The sequence below is a fragment of the Micromesistius poutassou genome, assembly GCF_964030765.1.
Source record: "Micromesistius poutassou genome assembly, chromosome: 10".
Taxonomy (NCBI): domain Eukaryota; kingdom Metazoa; phylum Chordata; class Actinopteri; order Gadiformes; family Gadidae; genus Micromesistius; species Micromesistius poutassou.
In genome coordinates this window covers 17,424,351-17,444,350 of record NC_140280.1, presented here as the reverse complement: position 1 = coordinate 17,444,350, position 20,000 = coordinate 17,424,351, and the positions used below count along the sequence as shown (strand labels likewise).

The 20,000-nt window shown below is 45.0% G+C and overlaps 1 protein-coding gene across 1 annotated transcript in view; it reads right to left on the bottom strand.

Annotated features, from left to right (window-relative positions):
• Window positions 1-20,000, bottom strand: part of LOC311354896 (CXADR-like membrane protein) — a gene marked incomplete at both ends in the record, with an annotated part of 51,478 nt that overhangs the window by 3,256 nt on the left and 28,222 nt on the right. Inside the window, 4 exons of the mRNA XM_084474766.1 lie at window positions 229-351; window positions 969-1,136; window positions 3,646-3,844; window positions 5,560-5,723. Of these exons, the coding sequence (XP_084330892.1) occupies window positions 229-351; window positions 969-1,136; window positions 3,646-3,844; window positions 5,560-5,723 (654 nt within the window). The remainder of the gene's footprint in view (window positions 1-228; window positions 352-968; window positions 1,137-3,645; window positions 3,845-5,559; window positions 5,724-20,000) is intronic.

Genomic DNA, 20,000 nt, shown 5'->3' with positions numbered 1-20,000 from the left:
TTGCTAACAGGAAAACATACATAGTTGGGGATGGGTTTTCTCTTTTTCCAGCTTTGAAGGCTTGAATGTAAATGTAGTTTGAGGTCTGTATAAAGATATGTACATATAACATTGTCACGTCATTCCTAATTGAGCGTCTCTACCGGGCCCCTAGCTCCCAGTAGAGGTAGCTCCCGGTAGAGGTAGCTCCCCGCAGGAGGCTGAGGTGATGGAGAGCGATGGACTCACAGTGCATCTTGACCTCCACGATGCAGCTCTCCTCTCCCACGTCGTTGCTCGCCGTGCATTTGTACACGCCAGCGCTCTCCTTGGTCAGGTTCTTCAGAGTCACGATCTCAGGATTTTTCAAGTCTGGTTGTTGTTCGTTGTGTACGCACACGGACAGACACACACACGCACACGCGCACGCACGCACGCACGCACGCACGCACGCACGCACGCACGCACGCACGCACGCACGCACGCACGCACGCACGCACGCACGCACGCACGCACGCACGCACGCACGCACGCACGCACGCACGCACACACACACACACACACACACACACACACACACACACACACACACACACACACACACACACACACACACACACACACACACAGAGAGGTGGCGTGAGAGATGATGAAGAAGAAGCTTTCCATGGTTATATGTACAACAAATACCGATACGCTTATGTAAAGGCATTATGTAGACACATGCGCACACATAAATACACAATCTGCTTATTCCACACCTGTTTACACACACGCACACACACACACACACACACACACACACACACAAATAAGTGTGTGTGTGTGTGTGCATACATGTTTAATTCACAATGCACAATGCACAACACAATTGGGCATTTACCACACACATGCAAGCCCCCGTGTCATTGGTTCGCTGACCCACACACCGTGCAGTATGTAGATCTGCTTGTATACATGCTCTATGAGCACCACTGTCCTGCTCTTACCTAGAAGGGCCATCGGGGGCAGCTTGCCAGCGTACTTGCCCTTGTCCAGCAGACGCTCCCACTTATAGAGGACGGGGTCCGAGCCGTCGCTGGACTTGCAGCTCATCTTCACGTCGGCGCCCTCCAGCAGCTTCCCCTCCATCCAGCACCGTGGCTTGGACGGCTTCACTGCATGGCGGACACACACACACACACACACACACACACACACACACACACACACATACATATATATACACACATATATATATACACGCATACACATACACACACACATACACACACACACACACACACACACACACACATACATATGCTACACGTGAACCTCCTAAGATGGCGCAATTTGATTGGTTTGCTATCTCGGGATATTGGGCAATATCCCGAGATTGAGATGTAAAACATGGGATATTGTTTTCATTGCAAAATGTCGCACGTGACGCTCGTCTCATCACACTAACTAAAGACAAATAAAACGCTAATAAAAACAAATAAATCCCGGCAAAAAGTGTTATCTTGTTTATTTTTGGAGCGTTCGTGTATAGTATATACTAAAACAATTATTCAACTCAGGCTCCGTGAATAGTGGCGAATAGCCCCCTGGACCTTCAGTCTCAGGGGCTATTCCCCACTATTCACCTTGCCTTCGGCAAATGGTTGTTAATTATTCCAGGAGAGTAGATACAAGGGTGGGTGTTGTTGCGTTTCATTACTTTTCATTACTTCCAAGGGAAAGGGGAAAGGGGCCTGTTTATGCCTACAATTAATTTGTTTCTACGCATTTCATTGTGTTTAAAAGTTTTGGCGAGTTCACCGGAGACACTATGAATTCACAAAGGCTCCTTAACACACAACGCTAGCTGCACAAGGGCGCGCAGACTCGGAGATCACTATTAGCGTTGTTTGAGCTGGGCTCAGCCCGCAGACAGGGATGGCATGTGCTGTTCATTAATAATAAAGCCATTTGTCATACAGGAACCGGCTGTGCTTTCCAAAGTCTTGCCGAGAGGACGATGAGGAGGAGGCGCCGAGTGGGTGACAACGCCGCGGAGAACGCCGAGCCTAACGTTTGAAACGTGGACCACACGTGGACCCCCGGATGAGGTCCAACTGGGATGACAGTTACACTCGCTGGCATCTCCGGTTCCCTGATCTGAAGTGATCTGATCAAAGGGCGGGGGGGAATGGGAGATTATGAGAGATTGCGACGCGGCACCCCCAGATGGCTGACTGAGATGCAATCAAAGTGATGTCACTAAGTGTACAAAACATGGCATGTGACATCAGGAGCTCGATCGCTCGTCGTAACCTCGGTTTTACCGCAGACGGGCGGTGCACCTTTGAGGTTTGAGTCTCATTGTTTTGGCCCGCCCTCATTAAAGTTGTGATAAACATCTTGAACGATACTTTTTGCTTTTCTCCAGCACTCCATTCATCTTCCCGGCAATCTAATTGAAACACGACTATCCATGCATAATGTGGTTCCCATGGATTTCCTGTCTCACCGTTTCCAAATAGTGTCTGTGAATCCTTTTGTCTACCAGAAAATGGCCTTTGTCATTTCAGCGCCACTTACAAACCCCCCCCCCCCCCTCCCTCACCTGCTTTGACCCCTCCCCTGCACTGATACTGCCAAGTGCAGGTCTGCACTTTTTCACAACGGTGGAGGGTCAGAGATGGGTTAGTGTGATGCGGGCGATTTCAGCCTGTTGTATCTCTCTGGTTGAATCGTTGAATGGGTGTTGAGGTTATCGCAATAATCAAAGGTACAGCCATATATTTTTGTGAAATGGCTTAACGGCTAAAAATAAAATCTCCAGGATGAGACTCATGGCAGGTGAGAAAGAGAGAGTTAGAGAGTGGGGGAGAGGGAGAGAGAGAGAGAGAGAGAGAGAGAGAGAGAGAGAGAGAGAGAGAGACATCCTGTCCTGCTGCATGCTGGCTCCCCACCGGGTCCACGGTGCCAGGAGTCCACTCTCGCTAAATGAGTTGAGCAGCAGGGTGGCTACGGCCGATATTGAATTAATTCAAGCAATTTGCAACTGAGTAGGTATGAAAAAATAGAAAATAAAGTCAAGGAGAGAGGGAAAATTGTCTCCCAAAACAACAAATAAGTTTTCATCCCAAAGCATGTTTTCTTTCTTGCAGGTTGTACAACCTTTAGTGTCTTTCCTTTCTCTAGCAAAAAGAAAAATGGCCAGACAAACCAATCAAACAGACAGCTCCTAATGGTCCAGGGGTCATAGTTCACTGACATCTGTCCAGTGTGTGCGAGTGTTTGTGTCTGCGTCAGAGTGTGTGAATGTGGATGTCACCTGGTGGCCATGTGTGTGTACGTCGGCGCGTGTGAGTGTGTACGTCAGCGTGCACGTGTGTGTACGTCAGTGTGTGTGTGTGCAGGTGTGTTTCAGCTTGCGTGCATGTGTGTGTACGTCAGTGTGTGTGTGCAGGTGTGTTTCAGCTTGCGTGCACGTGTGTGTACGTCAGTGTGTGTGTGCAGGTGTGTTTCAGCTTGCGTGCATGTGTGTGTGTGTGTGTGTGTGTGTGAGGGTGCGTGCATGTGTGTGTGTGTGAGCATACATCTATGTGCCTATGTGAGCGTGCGTGCATGTGAGTGTCAGCGTTGCGTCTACGTGCGTGCATGTGCGCGTGCGCGCGTGCGTGCGTGCGTGCTTACCCAGCACAATGAGGCTGATGGTGGTCCAGTGGTACTTGCCGCCGTTCTTCACCTTGCAGCTGTACTCCCCAGAGTCCGTGAGGGTCAGGTCGCTGATGAGCAGCGAGGCGTCCCCCCTCAGGTAGTCCCCGCCGAAGCCCATGCGACCCCGGTCCGCGTCGTTGGGGTCGTACACCCGGCCGGCGAAGTAGGTGATCAGCTGAACGGAGATGGACAGTGGTTCATCCAAAGGTTAAAAGGGAATGGGTTTTGATGCCCAATGTACGCAGCCTGACCTGTAGTCATCCCCTGTGCAACATGTCCCTACCCCTACACCTCGCTCCTTAATGCCATGCACCTGAATTCATGGCAAGTAGGATAAGAGTGTCCTTAAATAAATGACGGAATTATAAATAGTAGCCCTAAATATGAAAGTGAATCACAAGCGTGCTTTGATGTGTGCTTGTCAAACGCAGGATTAAGGGTCGTCAGAAACGTAATGTAGGTCACCTTGTTCAGATGGATGCTGTGTTGTTGTGCTTATTATAGCTGGACCGTTGCAAGTTAGCTCTATTTGCGCCGTAGAAGAAAAGCACAGGTCTTGGGGAAACTATTTTTAATGCACTTATCTTACAAACGCCATTCATTCAGCAATTTAGATACATCTTCATCCCCCTGTTATTTATATGTTTATTTATCAGGCAATAATCCAAAGCAATTACAACACACCTTTGGATAAAGTAGGGCACCAGAACAATACCTAGCGGTCAGTGTGTTTGTGTGTGTGTGTATTCAATTTATGTTTGTGTGTGTGTTTGTCTGTGCGTTTTTGTTCAGTGTGTGTGTGTGTGTGTGTGTGTGTGTGTGTATGTGTTCAGTGTGTGTGTGTGTGTGTGTGTGTGTGTGTGTGTGTTTGTGTGAGTGTTTTCAGTGTGTGTGTGTGTGTGTGTGAGTGTTTGTGTGAGTGTTTTCAGTGTGTGTGTGTGTGTTCAGTCTATGTAAATGTGTTCAGTGAGTATGTGTGTGTGCTCAGTTTGTGTGTGTGTGTGTGTGTGTGTGTGTGTTCTCAGTATGTGTGGTTGTGTTCAGTGAGTGTGTGCGGGTTCAGTGTACAGTATATGTGTGTGTGCTCACTGCTCAGTGTGTGTGTGTGTGTTCAGTGTGTGTGTGTATGTGTGTGTGTGTGTGTGTGTGTGTTCAGTGAGTGTGTGTGGGTTCAGTGTATGTGTGTGTGTGTGTGTGTGTGTGTGTGCTCAGTGTGTGTGTTCAGTAAGTGTATGCGGGTTCAGTGTGTGTGCGTGTGTGTGTGTGTGCGGGTTCAGTGTGTGTGTGTGTGTGCTCAGTGTGTGTGTGTGTGTGTGTGTGTGTGTGTGTGTGTGTGTGTGTTCAGTGTGTGTGTTCAGTGTGTGTGTGTGTGTGTGTGTTCAGTGTGTGTATGTGTGTGTGTGTACTCAGTGTGTGTGTGTGTGTGTGTGTGTGTTCAGTGTGTGTGTGTGTGTGTGTTCAGTGTGTGTGTGTGTGTGTGTTCAGTGTGTGTGTGTGTGTGTGTTCAGTGTGTGTATGTGTGTGTGTGTGTGTGTTCAGTGTGTGTGTGTGTGTGTGTATGTGTGTGTGTGTGTGTGTGTACTCAGTGTGTGTGTGTGTGTGTGTGTGTGTGTGTGTTCAGTGTGTGTGTGTGTGTGTTCAGTGTGTGTGTGTGTGTACTCAGTGTGTGTGTTCAGTGTGTGTGTGTGTGTGTGTTCAGTGTGTGTGTGTGTGTGTGTGTTCAGTGTGTGTATGTGTGTGTGTGTGTGTGTGTGTGTGTGTGTGTGTGTGTGTACTCAGTGTGTGTGTGTGTGTGTTCAGTGTGTGTATGTGTGTACTCAGTGTGTGTGTGTGTGTGTACTCAGTGTGTTCAGTGTGTGTGTGTGTGTTCAGTGGGGCCTCATGACTCACCACCCTCTGCCTGTTGGTGGGCTTCAGGAGGAGCCACTCGATGTCCAGAGTGGGCTCGTCGCCCGGCCAGTACTGGTGGTGGCAGGGCAGCGTGGCGTTGTCCCCGACAACCCGCTTCATCTCCGTCTGAGCGCACGTGGTCATCGTCATGGCTACGGCCAGGACTGTGGGTAGAGGAGAGGGGCGGTATCACATTAGTATTGTACATTCAAATAACATTCAGGTGGTGTCAAAGGAATGGTAACAAAGCTAGCAGGTAGAAAAAGGGCATCTTTGTCATTCTGACACTCTGACACAATTATAGTATATATATAAAAAAGTATAAAAACTGTTCAAATGAGACTATTCAAATGAGTGTCCATTCAAGCATTGTCAACTAAAGAAGGTTTGTTATTTGCAGCAAAGGAACAGAGGGACAAGGGGTGGACCAATGGATATTTGACATCAGGTACCAATGGATATTTTCCAGGTACCAGTAGATATTTACCAGGTACCAATGGATAGTTGGATATTTGACATCTTGTGGGTGAAATTTTTGAAGCTATGATATTTTCAACATTTATAAAGTTATAAACATTTATTTATGGCTCCATAAAACCACCATCTGCCTGTCTCTTTTAGAGGAGCACCGCTCAAAGTCAGATAATATTGTTTGTTCAAACGATAACAGAGAGAACACTCCTAGTAATGTTTGTGTGTGTGTGTAAATGCCAGACTAAACTGTAGAACCTTGAGAGCCATAGTTCAGGTAAATTAAAACGCTAAGCCCAAGGTAATCAATAGCACATTAAATGGGTGATTGCGAAGGGACTGCCGATGCGCGACGGAGACGAGTCAAAACATTGAATGACCAGATTTAATAAGCAAAATAAAGTAGCACTTCAAACCACCAAATGAAAATCCCTCAAATAAAATAACCGTTGAAATCATTTTTACATTTTTCCGAATTCTATGTTGGCACTAAGGACAGTATACGACAACAGGCCGCTGCTTGGTTTGAAAAGCAAACAATGGGAGCGATTGAAAGGCAACCCCAGAATGACAGAAGGCACTGGCAGTGGGGACTGGGATTGGGGTGACCATAGAGAGCGAGGATAAAAGCCTGGAGGTTTGACTGAAATCCTCCAGCTTTTATTTGGTTGCTCGTGCTCCTTTGAACAGCGATCAACTGTATGGACTACAATGTCCTGGCTGGACACCATACAGAGCACAAATAGAATGTGCGTGTGTGTGTGTGTGTGTGTGTGTGTGTGTGTGTGTGTGCGTGTGTGTGTGTATGTTTTGGCCCGCTGCGTGTATTTCCATGCAGCGGTGGGCAGGGAGTGTGTGTGTGTGTGTGGGGGGGGGGGGGGGTGGGAGGGCTGGTTGGTGATGCTGGTGTTTGGTGCTGATGCTGTTGCTTGTGGTGGAGGGGGAGTCGGGGAGTCGGGGGAGAGGTGGGGAGGTTCACGATGTGTTTGGCGGCTGAGCGAGAGCTCAAAGGAAGCGCGGTGGAGGCTTTGTTCCTCTGAAGTGGATGCCCTGGGGGTAAGTCGTGCTCCAGTAAAATTCTCCCTCCTCCACCACCACCAGCTCCTCCTCCTCCTCCTTCCTCCCTCCCTCCCTCCCTCCCTCCCTCCTTCCCGATAACCCCCCACCCCCCCCCCCCCCCCCCCACCCCTGTGGACTTGCAGGACCAATTACGGCCGAGTGTGCTGCCGTTGGGTGAATGCGGAGCGAGCAGTTGGACCCCGTACCCCGCGAAACGGTCCAAAGTCAGGCTGCCTGTGTGTCTTACACAAACACACAAACACACACACACACACACACACACACACACACACATTCACACAAGCCTGTAGCCTTTGCGTCAGGAAATGTTAAGCTTTACGGAAGGAATCTTAAAGCTACCAAACCTAGAATATGATGGTGGTGTGGGAGGTGGGGATTCGATGATATTTTACCCCTGAGCTCATTTCCTGGAGAGATACTCCCTCCTTACGACACGAGCCTATGTTTCTCCTCTACTGCTAGCGACATACTCATCAGGGGGAGGAATATTCTGCGGTCGGGATGGGAGGGAGGTCAGGGGCCCTCTCGCTGGAGGACAGGAGTGTCCAACAGTCATTACAATTTGATGGTTTGTGTTAGCAATATGCTAGCTTCCTCGGGGGTCACGCCGACATTATATTTAGATCCTATACATTCTGTGATGCTTTTAAGGGTTTGTGTTGTTGTGTAGTTTTTAAGTTGGAGAAACAGTTGGTGGTCCACTAGTGAGAAATGGTTTGAACAATTTGTACAATTATTCGTCGAGAAAGAAAGTCAAAATAACATCTCGTCCAACTTTATGTTGACATCATGGACTATAATGAAAATAGGACTGCCCCAACATAAGAACACAGAGGTGGATTATATAAAAAAAAAGATCTAAATGAAACATGGGACAAAGCGGTGTCCACTGTGTCTTCAGGATGTGGGTCAGGGTCTCTAGAGGTAAAGCAGGAGACTGTTTTTAATGTTCTGTTCCTGACTGAGGAGTAGTCTCCCACACCAGGGAGGCTTGCTGGAGCTCACTCTGTAGATAACTTCAGATCAGGGGCCATAGTTGAGCCCGATGGGGCCCTTACTGGAGCATCTCATCTAAGAGGATTATGAATTAATGACAGGGCCTGAGGCCATCCCTATACTGGAAGTCAAGTGAACATAGCGTTTGTATGTAGTATTGTATAAGGAATTACAATATTAATCATATATACTAAAGACAAGAAACAAAAAGGATTCAAATTCAAACATTTGAATTCCATTCACAATTCTCTTCTCTCTTCTAATGAGATATGGTGTGCAACATTAAGTGTCATTGCACATTATTATTATCTGAAACATGCATGCATACTGTGAATGAAAATCAGGGTATCAGTATGATCTGCTTGTGTTTGCACTCTGGGTGTGCGGATGGCCAAAAATCTAAACAGAGTAATTGGCTGTGATGCAATTCATCACAAGTTAATCAGGTTAGATGATGATTACATTAGATGGCACCACATCTCTTTTCTCCATTGGAGAGACGGGAGAGTTTTGCATATGAAGTGCATGAGCGATGTGTACGGTATACGAGTAGGCACGAGCGGCAGTGTGCGCGACTTGCTTTAAATGAGCGATATTAGCATGCTGCTAATGAAGGAAGAGACGTGCCACGGCTCCGCCTGAATCAAACCCCACCAGCACTATTGTGAATTTCAATTCCCTTGGAAAAGCAGATAAAGGCTTTGAGACAGTTGTATGGGGTACACACACAGCTTGTTTATTCGTGCTTAAAAGTGCTTAAAAATCTCACACAAACCTCATCCGCTCATGTACGGTGAAGTTGTTTAAAGATCTACTGCTGGACGTCCGACGAGAACACAGCAGGGCCTTTTCACAGAGCTGTCATCTTAGGACAAACACAGGCGTCGCTCATGATACTAATTACGCTTCTGCTACCTTTTTTTGGTACCCGGGCATACGGTCTGCGGTCAACGTGTGATGTCTTCACTAGCTTAGTGCACTGCAGACCCATAATAACCCTTATGAGTGACACCTGTGTTTGTCCTACGATGGCAGCTCTGTGCGACGGAGTGATGAAATATATAGCACCAAGGACCAAAAAGGAATTGAAGAGAATCCACAGCAATAATAATAATAATGAACCTCGGGATGACAATGCACAACTCCAAAAGAAAGGCTGTCACGGATGATGTGATAGACATCCCAGTCCCGAGATTTAGAAGCCGTCTGAAAATTCAATACCAGTTCGAGGACGACAACCACGGCTGAGTTGTTTACCTCCGCGCACCTTCCGATGAGCAATTGGGACTCCATGAACAGATATCATCGAATCGTTTGTTTTTGTTCTTCAGGATTTTTGTCTGCTTTGCTTTGTGTTTTTTTTTTTGCCAAACGTAGGCTTTTCTGACTCCCCACAAAAAAAGCAGACACAAACGCAATGAAAAGCTAGTTAACTTTTCCTGTAGAAAGTGTGGTAAAAAAAAAAGAAAGAGTGTAAAAAGAACGAAAAAAAGAGAGAAAAATCAAGAAAAAAAACCTGAGCTCAGGTATGGGAACAGAGGCAAACAAGAGAACAAGGCAATAGAGCGTTGGCTTGTTTATATAGCAAATAAATAAACCAAAAGATGAAAATAAAGGCAGGAACAGATCTGTCAGAAATAGATAGCAGATACCAGACACAAAGATGGAACGATTCAAATATTAAAAATGACAGCTTTCCGTGGCTTTTCATCTTCAATATATTTTCAAAAATATATTGAAGACACAATGAATGTACATCTCCTTTCCCCTATATACTGTTAATGAAGCACACTGATTACAAGTATGCAAACACTAAAGAAAATGTACAGTCATCGAATCATGAAAAATGTATAGGAGAAGCAAAAGATATCATACACCATCATGTATGGCTTTATATCAGAGTACTTAGTAAACATATACTATTATAGGTTGTACAGAAATAAACACACCCACACACCCACACACACACGCACACATGCACACATGCATGCACTAACCGACACGTGGACCAATACAAACAATCGCATTCATATTGATAGAGAAGCTATACTTGCACACAATTATGCATTCCCTTGAAGCAAACTGAAATTACTTTCTATACACACACACGCACACGCACACGCACACACACACACACACACACACACACACACACACACACACACACTTTATATAGCCATAGCTACAGCTCACATAGCTTCAGGTCAGCTATCTCTTAAAGCACGGGAAAGTGAGAGTATGGATCGGACACATGAGCATGTGTGATATGTAGGGGCCATTATCGATCGCACATCCACTCATGTGAGGACATCTTTTAGCCCCCCTTCCCCCCCCCCCCTCCTCTTCCGCATTACACACCCACTCTCCCAACACCCTGCTAAAAGGCCAACCAACATTAATGTTAAGACAAGCACTTTGGTAACCGAACAATTTCTTTCTATGTTGAAAAATTGAAGAAAATAATACACATACAATTTTGCACATTTGTTTTCATGGGATGAAGAACACAAACTTTTGGGATTGACGGTGAAGGGTTCATTGAAATGAGAATTGTTTTCCATCATTTATTTTTCTTATGTTATAGTGCATGTAAATTGAGACACTATTTTCATTCTCCACTTGGCTGTTCAGATTTTTACAGGTATTTCGCTGACTTTGCATTGCTGTACGAGAATGATTAATTGAAGCCATGCAGCTCTGATCAATATGCGCTTCATGAGGTTGGAACCGTGTTTAACTGCTTTGCATCACAACGATTTATCATCAAGGTAGATATATGGAATAAATATATTCAGTAAATAAAAGGAATAAAAAGTATATATGAATTATTATTATTATAATATTCATATATATATATATATATATATATAGGTGAAGCCATATATGTATATATATATATATATATATTTATTTTTATGGCTTCACCAATATATAATTTAAGTTTCCAGAGTGTTGACCTTACCAGATCAATATGTAATAGAGTTTCGAGATGCCAAGTTACTTTTACATTTTTTTTTGCTGAAATTGGCATATTTTTGTGCCCATTAGTGTGGGAAATGGTGCTGACACTTCCTCTCTTTCTCTCCCTCTTCCCTCTTTGTGTGTGTGTGTGTGTGTGTGTGTGCGTGTGTGTGTGCGTGTGTGTGTGTGCGCGTGCGTGCGTGCGTGCGTGCGTGCGTGCGTGCGTGCGTGCGTGCGTGTGTGTGTGTATGTGTGTGTGAAGACAGTTAAGTTAAGTTTGAAGACAGTGAAAACAGTTTGAGACAAGCATTCCATAGACACGGTCAGAATTAGGGCCGTATATAATATCCTATTACCGAAGCAATACTTAGCATTTATAGCAACATTATGACTAGCGGTAATGCGGTAATTTTTCGTTAACCTCATTACCGTTAAAGCCAATATAATCGCTGGCATCTCTCGACAGTTTTACACTAGTTCAAACACATAAGTCGTGCCATGACGGGGCTGATGAAAGAGAAAGAGAATAGAGAAGTGGAAGTGCTAGCAGGTAGTGTTGTCATGGCTACATGGCAGCGACTCCTCACCTTCTTCTCCTTCTCCTACACCTCCTGGAGGAGTGTCGCTGAGGAGTGCATCAGGAGGAGACACTTTTGTCGTTTATTCTAATGCGCTGCTGATTTTTTATAGTGCCAAACAAACAAACAACGTTGACATCTCTGGAGGTTCTTTGTTTCCTGTCTTCATTAGGACATCTGTATGCAAATGAAGATCATGCTGTATTTGCATATTTCAGAGTTGGCATTTTCTCGATATAGGAACTGTGAACTTGTCTTCTCCCTTATAAACCCAATTAAATTACCAAAATCCTACTTCTATATGATTCATTTAATTAAAAAACGATTATATTATGTCATATTTATTACCATATTTCTTATTTATGGATCTCCAGGCTGCACTCAAATGGCCAGGCCTGAGAAGCAATATAATGTAGTTAGAGAAGTTGCATGGTTTTAACTGTGACTTCAAAACTTCTAGACTTTGCATGAACAGTAAAATATATATTTGTGGTGGTGGCTTCTGGGAGGGAAACCAACAAATCAGATTTGATGGCTAGATCCGAACCAAAGTTTTGCATTTTGTACCCAGATGCTGAATTTCCTCACAAAATACCATAACGATGTCCTGGAAGGGGGCTTGTGCGTTTCTTCTGACGTCAGTGTGTCAAATCTCATTTAATCGCGGGTCTGTCTAGCCCCTTTGAGATCATAAATGTAATCAATTACTAGAGAAATAAAATTCACTTGACTTGAAAAAAGTCTGCAAGGCCGCTTTTGCAAAGAAGAAAATGTTTCAAATATTTCAGATTTAATACATGTATATAAATGAATAAAAGTTAGATTTAGTTTGTTTGTTTGTGTGTGTGGGTGTGTGTTGTTTGCATGTGTGTATTTGTGCATTTGTGTGTGTGTGTGTGTGTGTGTGTGTGTGTGTGAATGGATGTGTCTGCACAGTCCTATGTGTATTTGTCAGCAGGCAAGTGTGTGTATGTGCATGCGTTCTTGCATGTGTGTGGAAAAAATACTTTTTGTCTCCATCAAAAAACCCAACACTCTTTTTTTTCATTGGGGATTCTTGGCCGATATGAAAGTTTTCCAATTATCATGAGCCACCAAAAGTATGTTTGGTTTTCATTAAGTCTGGTGGAACAGCCCGGAGGCATCCTTCACAGTGTGCTAGCTGTTCCTGTAGCGCTCTCAGCCAGCCTGTTAAAAACAAGAGCCACACACCCGACACACACCCGACACACACACACACACACACACACACACACAAAGTGCTGGTGTAACAACATGACTAATTGGTTTGCTGAACGGCTCACCAACCATGTATGAACAATGCCATACGTGCCGCCTTCGTACAAGACATATGAAACTATAAGGCATATGCAGTAGCACAGTTTAACATCGCTGTGCTGGAAACAAGACAGGGGCAGGGTGAAATATTAAAACAATTAGGCTTGGCTCCGGATTAATAATGGGGTCCTTTCAAAATAAAAGTAAAGGTGTTTTGGATTATGGGTGGTATGAGTGTTATTGCTGCCGTTGTGCTATAACTAGGATGGTGAAAGGGACTACATTAAGTACCTTTATGGAATGGAAGGAAGCTTCTGAAAGGAAAACATTGTGGGGTTTGCTGGAGGCTGTGAATTCTTTTATGAAGAATTGTATGGAAGGTTGGATTTGAGAGAAAAACAATAAGAGGAAGACAGATGGTCATTAAGAATATCAGCTTTTCTCTTCACAAAAGCAGCCGCAGTGATGACATGTGAAAAGTAGAAAAAGATTTTGACTGTGTATTGAACACAAGCCCTGGGGAACACATTGTGCCGGCGCTTTCATATACTTGAAATATACTTGAAATGAAATACTTGGTAAACTTAAAATATTGAAATAAATACAAAGAAATTATGGAGTGGGAAGGTTATAATTACAATATAGATGTGGGTGTGACGCTATTCTACTTGATGTACTTGTCAAAGATAGATAGACATGCTAGATAGATAGACATGATAACATAAAGTCCAACAATTATTTTTGGTTGAAAGTGAACAGTGAATCATTAAAGCTATTATGTGTGTTATTAAAAATTGTGTTTTTTTATGCAAAACTTCTTTCAGATATACTTTTTCCCATTTTATATTATTTTGTTTCTTACTTGTTTCTTACTGATCACTGGATCATTTCCCATTGAGGCACTGAAGAGGACTCTTTTTTGCTAAAAATCTGTAAAAATAAAACAATACAAAACCAGGCCTTTCATGTCCCAGTAAGTGCTTGGCTTGTTTGTCTTGTCATCTACATTCTTAAGAAACAAGGCGTGTCCCGACTGTCCGACATGGGGCTTAGCGCACTAATGGGTTTCATGGCATTTGATGCAAACCACTAAAAAATTGTAAGTTAATTAGAGCAACGTCCGTTGTGCAGCGAGATTTATGGGGAGCAGGCCATCTTAAGAGAGGCAATAGCATTCCTCGCATGAGGGACCGCAGAAAGTTGGAACTCGATGTGTACTGGAAATATACACGCCAGTCCTCTGACTGTATGTTATGTAAAAGATCATAAAAATGATGTATGAAACAGCGGTAACTTTGATGGCACTACCATTAAAATTAATGATATTTAGTTGACCTCTTTCAGTGGCTTAGTGAAATGGTTGTGACTTCTTTGGCTGGGTGGAATTATGGCTAAGCTAGGGTCTTTAATTATCCTCAATTGATGGTTGTTTAGCTTTATTCATTTATTCAATATCATTGTCATTTCCACAGCGATAGCCTTTGCACTCTCCGATGCATTGGGGTAATTCCCTCTGTTGAAGATAACATGACATCTGAAAAAAGTGTATGGATTTGTGACTTTAGGTGAAAAACACTAATAAGTCAATTGTATCAAGATTGTGTTCTCATTTCTCGGAGTGGCACATCTGATCTGGTATGTAATCCTTGAGTAAACAGAACATCATTGATGACAATATTGAAAAAAACCCTGAATACAAATCAGTTGGGTGTACAACGGTATTGAAAATACATCACTCAACCCAATTTAGTTAGAGCTGGAGTGTGCAGTCGCAGAAGGCAAAATAAAATGAGTCAAAGAGAAAAATATAATAAGAGAAAACATCTGTACAAACACACACACACACACACACACAGACACACAGGCACACACCCAGATAAACAAACAGTGAGTTCTGTAAGTATTTACTTGGTTCTGCTGGAACACCCTAATATCATCTTGTTTGTTTCACTGTATCACTATTCGTAGCCGTGGGTTGTGCTAATAAGCAGGTTCATATGGACACCCTAACATAACATTCTGGTGTTTGGACCTCAAGGTTCCAGCCTTTGACACACAACCACACAGAAACACGGCCGGACAAATTCCCCTGGCTGCCCTCGTTGATTACAACAGATGGATTAGCACCCTGGGGATCTGGACCCTGTCGTCCTCACACACACACACCCTCACACACACACACACACACACACACACACAGTCACACACCCACACACACACACACACACACACACACACACAGTCACACACCCACACCCTCACACACACACACCGAACACACACAACGCTACAGACACACATACACACTCGGCCACACGGCCACACAACACCACACACACACACACACACACACACACACACACACACACACACACACACACACACACACACACACACACACACACACACACACAGATACACACACACACACACGCAGATCTGTGAAGGTCTTCCCCCCGTATGGCCCCTACCAGCCCAGATGGACCGAGCGTCGTAGTACCAGCATCTCATTAAAACGTCTTATAATGACATGACAAATTTTCATATCGTCATATCGGAAAAAAAAAGCGTTCAGTGTCCTGATTTCACCGCAGGGCATGATGACGATACGATTTGTATGTCATCATCGTGCCGCACGCCGTGAACAGATTAAAAAAACGTGATCGCTTCAAATAAAGAAAGTGCGTGTGGGTGACACACAAAGCCCTGACCGTTGGCAGATAGTGTTTACATCATGGGGTTGGATGAATTGCGGTACAACTGCTGGCCAACCCTCCAGCAGACGGAGGCACCGTGAGGCTGGGCGGGTGGGCTGGAGGTCTGACTCAGTGAGGAAACATATGCATATTATTGTATTTAAACTCAGCTAATTAGGTGTGTGTGGAAGGGAGGTGGTGGGGGTGGGGGGGGGGGGGAAGAATGGAAATGGAAATGTGTGAGTGGATGTTCTTGTTCTTGTCAATTTTCCACATCCTGATTGAAGCCGCGCCAACACGTGCTCCCTGTTTACCAGGGCCCTCCTCCATGCGTCGACACACAGTTGGCACAATTGCAAACAGCCACACACTCACATACATTCATTTACACACACACACACACACACACACACACACACACACACACACACACACACACACACACACACACACACACAGACACGCAGACACACACACACACACACACACACACACACACACACACACACACACACACACACGGGTTGCATTAAGCCAATCGGAGTTCATCTTGTCCCAGTTCAGGCAGGTCTGACAGCAGGAGGGAAGGAGGGTAGGAGGAGAGATTGGAACCAGATGAACGTTCAGCCTCCCCCTGTTGACGCCCCGCTGAAAGACCCGACTCTCTCTCTTACTCCCTCTCTCTCTCTTTCTCTGACTCTCTCCCTCGCCGTCTATCTCCACGCTCGCTTCGTTCCCTGCCCCACACTAATTGGCTCCCTGTACAGAAGAAAAGCCCTCACTCCTAAAACTGAATGTGAAAAGAATGCATAATGTGCCAAGGAAAATACTCGTCTTCATAAAGCTGAATAAAGGACAAAAGCAAAAGGATAAATAACCCCCTTTTTGACATTACGTGGGCGTATCACAGATTTGTTCTCGTTAAAATAAATATGTTTACTGTTTAAATGGCAGTTGAGCAGAGATCAACAAAATGCGAAAATGAATTCCTAAATTATAATGCTTAAATGATCCAAACATGAGTTAGTGGTCCAAAAGAGGAGGTAGTGGTCATAGTTTGAGTATGTGCTCTGGTATGAGTACCAGAGCACTAAAGGTACTATTCTTTCAGAGTCTAATCAATACCTACGTCTTTTAGTCTGAACACAACTCTGGGAGACAACCTCACCTCCCCCCACCCCTAATAATAAAAAAAACATGCTTTTCTTCCAGGCAAACCAGGATGTAATACTCAGATGTAATGCTCAGCTGGCAGCGTGGCTGCCAGCTGTCAGGGGCACTTAGGGGTAAAGAGGAACACGACCAGCAGCCAGAAGAAATACTAAAAAACTCTAGGTCTGGGGGTCGGAAATTCCAGGCGTGCCTTTGGGGAGAGATAAGGGTCACGGCGCCACACAGGAGATAACGGACGTGTGTAACGCATGTGTTTCCCATCATGCAACACGCCATCCCTCTTCACATTCCACTACAAAAAAAAAAAGTCTTCAAAAAGAGATCAATTTAAACACACACAAGTTCCCATTTGGATTAAATACAGTATGTGCACTGCCAAAATGTGTGTGTTGTTGAGTTTGTGTGTGTTAGTGTGGGTGCTGAGTGTAAAAATACAAGGGCATACCCATCAGTCTGGCTTATGAACCCCCAAATAAGTGGGTTGACTAGCTAGCGCTGGTGAGCATTGCCCAAATATAATTTAAATAAATAAATAAATAAATTTATTTATAAATAAATTTTAAATAAATATAAACCCCCCCCCCTGCAGTTTGTGACAGATATAGCATAGAACCAACTAGTTGTAAATAACATAGAATGGCTCAGGATGGGTCAACCGGGGTCATCCTGATAAGGCTGGATGGGTTCAAGGGTCATTAGCCGTGACAATATCCATGGTGCATCCCGGCATTAAAAAGGGTACCGCTTGATGGACTGACCGTGTTCTGGCAGGAGTGCTATCCACTGGGGGGGAACCAGCAGCTCTAACACTCGTACTTAACCCAGCCGAGCTGCGGAGGTGTGCTCAGTCTCCCCAGAGGCGAGTTAACGCGTGTCTAGTTAGACTCGTTGTCAACTGCTTTAGATTCAGCGGAGACCTGGGACCATTAGTGAGACTGCTGCATCGCATCCGAATGGGAAGGTGTACATCTCCGCTTCATGTGCCTGTGAGCGTGTCAATCAAGGCCGAGGATCAGCCGAGGCTCGTGTATCGTAGCGAAATGTAGGGAACACAAATTCTGTGTATTATTGTGTTATTTCCCCGAGTGAGGAAAATAAGAATAAAAGAAACAAAAAAAGAAGAAAACAAAGACAAGGAGAATCAATTTAACATTTTAACAGGATATTTGACAAAGCGATATCGGAAACGGATATCCAACTATCGGAAGTCTGTCCCTCTCTCGCCTCTCAGTGCTAAACTTCTGTAACTGAAACGGATATCATTCCTTTCAAAACATTATTCTAAGTCCCCACCATCTCTTGAGCGGATAGCGCACATTGGGAACACCCTGTTCCAGGCATTCCATGGTGAGATAAGAATCAAGGCTCGATTCAACAGTCAGGACTGATGGATACCAACCCATAATTCTTCCTCATCGTGCCGCTTCGTCTCGGGAGTACAACCCCCGTCCCCGACATGTCCTCCAGCTCCCTCCCCCTAGCTGCCCCAATCCCGATCTCGGAGCGAGCGTGGCTGGGCTAATGCCCAGGGGATGATGAGCGCGAGTCGCTGGTGTGTATCCAACGCCAACGCTATAGGTCATCCCATGGGGGGTTGGGGGGGGGGGGTTGGGGGGGGGGGGGTGGGGGGGTCACACGCCCTGACAGGGTCAAATGTTCAGCGGTGACAATTAATGAGCTGACATGAACCATGCCTCTTGATGAGGTCTTCCAGCCGAGTGTTCAGGGTCACTCGTAAACCAGAGCATCTGATCCGTGCACTGCTGCTGTATTTCAGGGGGGGGATTGGTGGCTACATGAATGTTGCTCATGTTCTTTTTTTTTGGCAGTCAATGATTGTGTGGGGGGGGAGAACGGCTGGTCAATGGGAAGGAAATAAGGTGCAGCTGATTTGTTGATTGTAGGAAAGATGAGTTATTAATAACTCAATGTTTAATATTCAGTGAAATAACTATTTTCCTAGCTCATCCCCCAAATAACAATGTGTTGCTCTTCTCATATGATACCATTGTGTTGTGATGTACGAATACCGTTGACTTTCAACATTGGCAGTCTGAATATGTGTATTATTCAACACAGGTCCAATATCCCCTATTTTCTTTGACACCACCACTGTTCTGTTCAACAGCACGGTTCAATTGCACTCCTGCATCGACATTGAATGTACAGGTGCAACAATACACCCAGTTAGTTAGTAGCTTATAGTGGGTTAGATCTGTCAGTGTTTAAGTTGTGGGGGTAGCGGTGGTGATGGTAGTAGTGGTGGTGGAGGGGGGGTAGGCATGGTAGTAGTGGTAGTGGTGGTGGTGGTGGTAGTGTTACTAATCATTTCCTCAATTGATGCCTTAACAGACATAAAAGCACAAAGAATTCGGGAAGGTTCATTTAGTGATCAGACATGGTGTTAACTTTGAGGCACATTCACACCGGCGGTGGGTGAGATCTGTGGGCATGGACTCCTATTGAATCCCAATAACAAGGAGGAGGGAGGGAGTGGAGGTAGATGAAGGATGAAGAGGAGGAGGATGAAGAGGAGGGGAGGAGAGGGGATTACAGAAATCTGACAGCCTCCAAACGCTCTGTGATCACGATTGATTTCCAATATTAGCCACGCAAAACAGGAACCACCTCCACCCACCCACACCCACACCCACACCCACACACACACACACACACACACACACACACACACACACACACACACACACGTATCCACTGGAGACAGAGTCAGAAGCCCAACTCATATGCAAAAAAACATGTGTACAGATTGCCTTTTAAATAATGGTAATTTCTCCATTTCAAAGCTTTTGTGATGCCATTAAACCAAAATACAACAACAACAAGCCCAAAGTAAAGCCTCCACCTCTGTGTGGCTGTGTCCCTGACTGCCCCTGTCTGTGTTTAATTGATCCACCCACTGGGCTAATCAGCTGCTAGGGCTGCTTGCACTGCAGACGCTTCAAATGCTGCGGGGCCGCCAGCTCTCATCAACCACGGACTGACATGGCCATCATCGCTGTCATCATAACTGTGTGTGAGTGTGTGTGTGTGTGTGTGTGTGGGTCTTAGTCGGGCACACACAGGCATGGCTTCCTGTGGTGTTAGTCACATCTCTGTCACTGCTCTGTCACAAAACACTTTCATGCCCTTGGTGGGTTGGAGTGTGTGTGTGCGTGTGTCAGCATCGTCTTATTTTGGTCTTGTTATG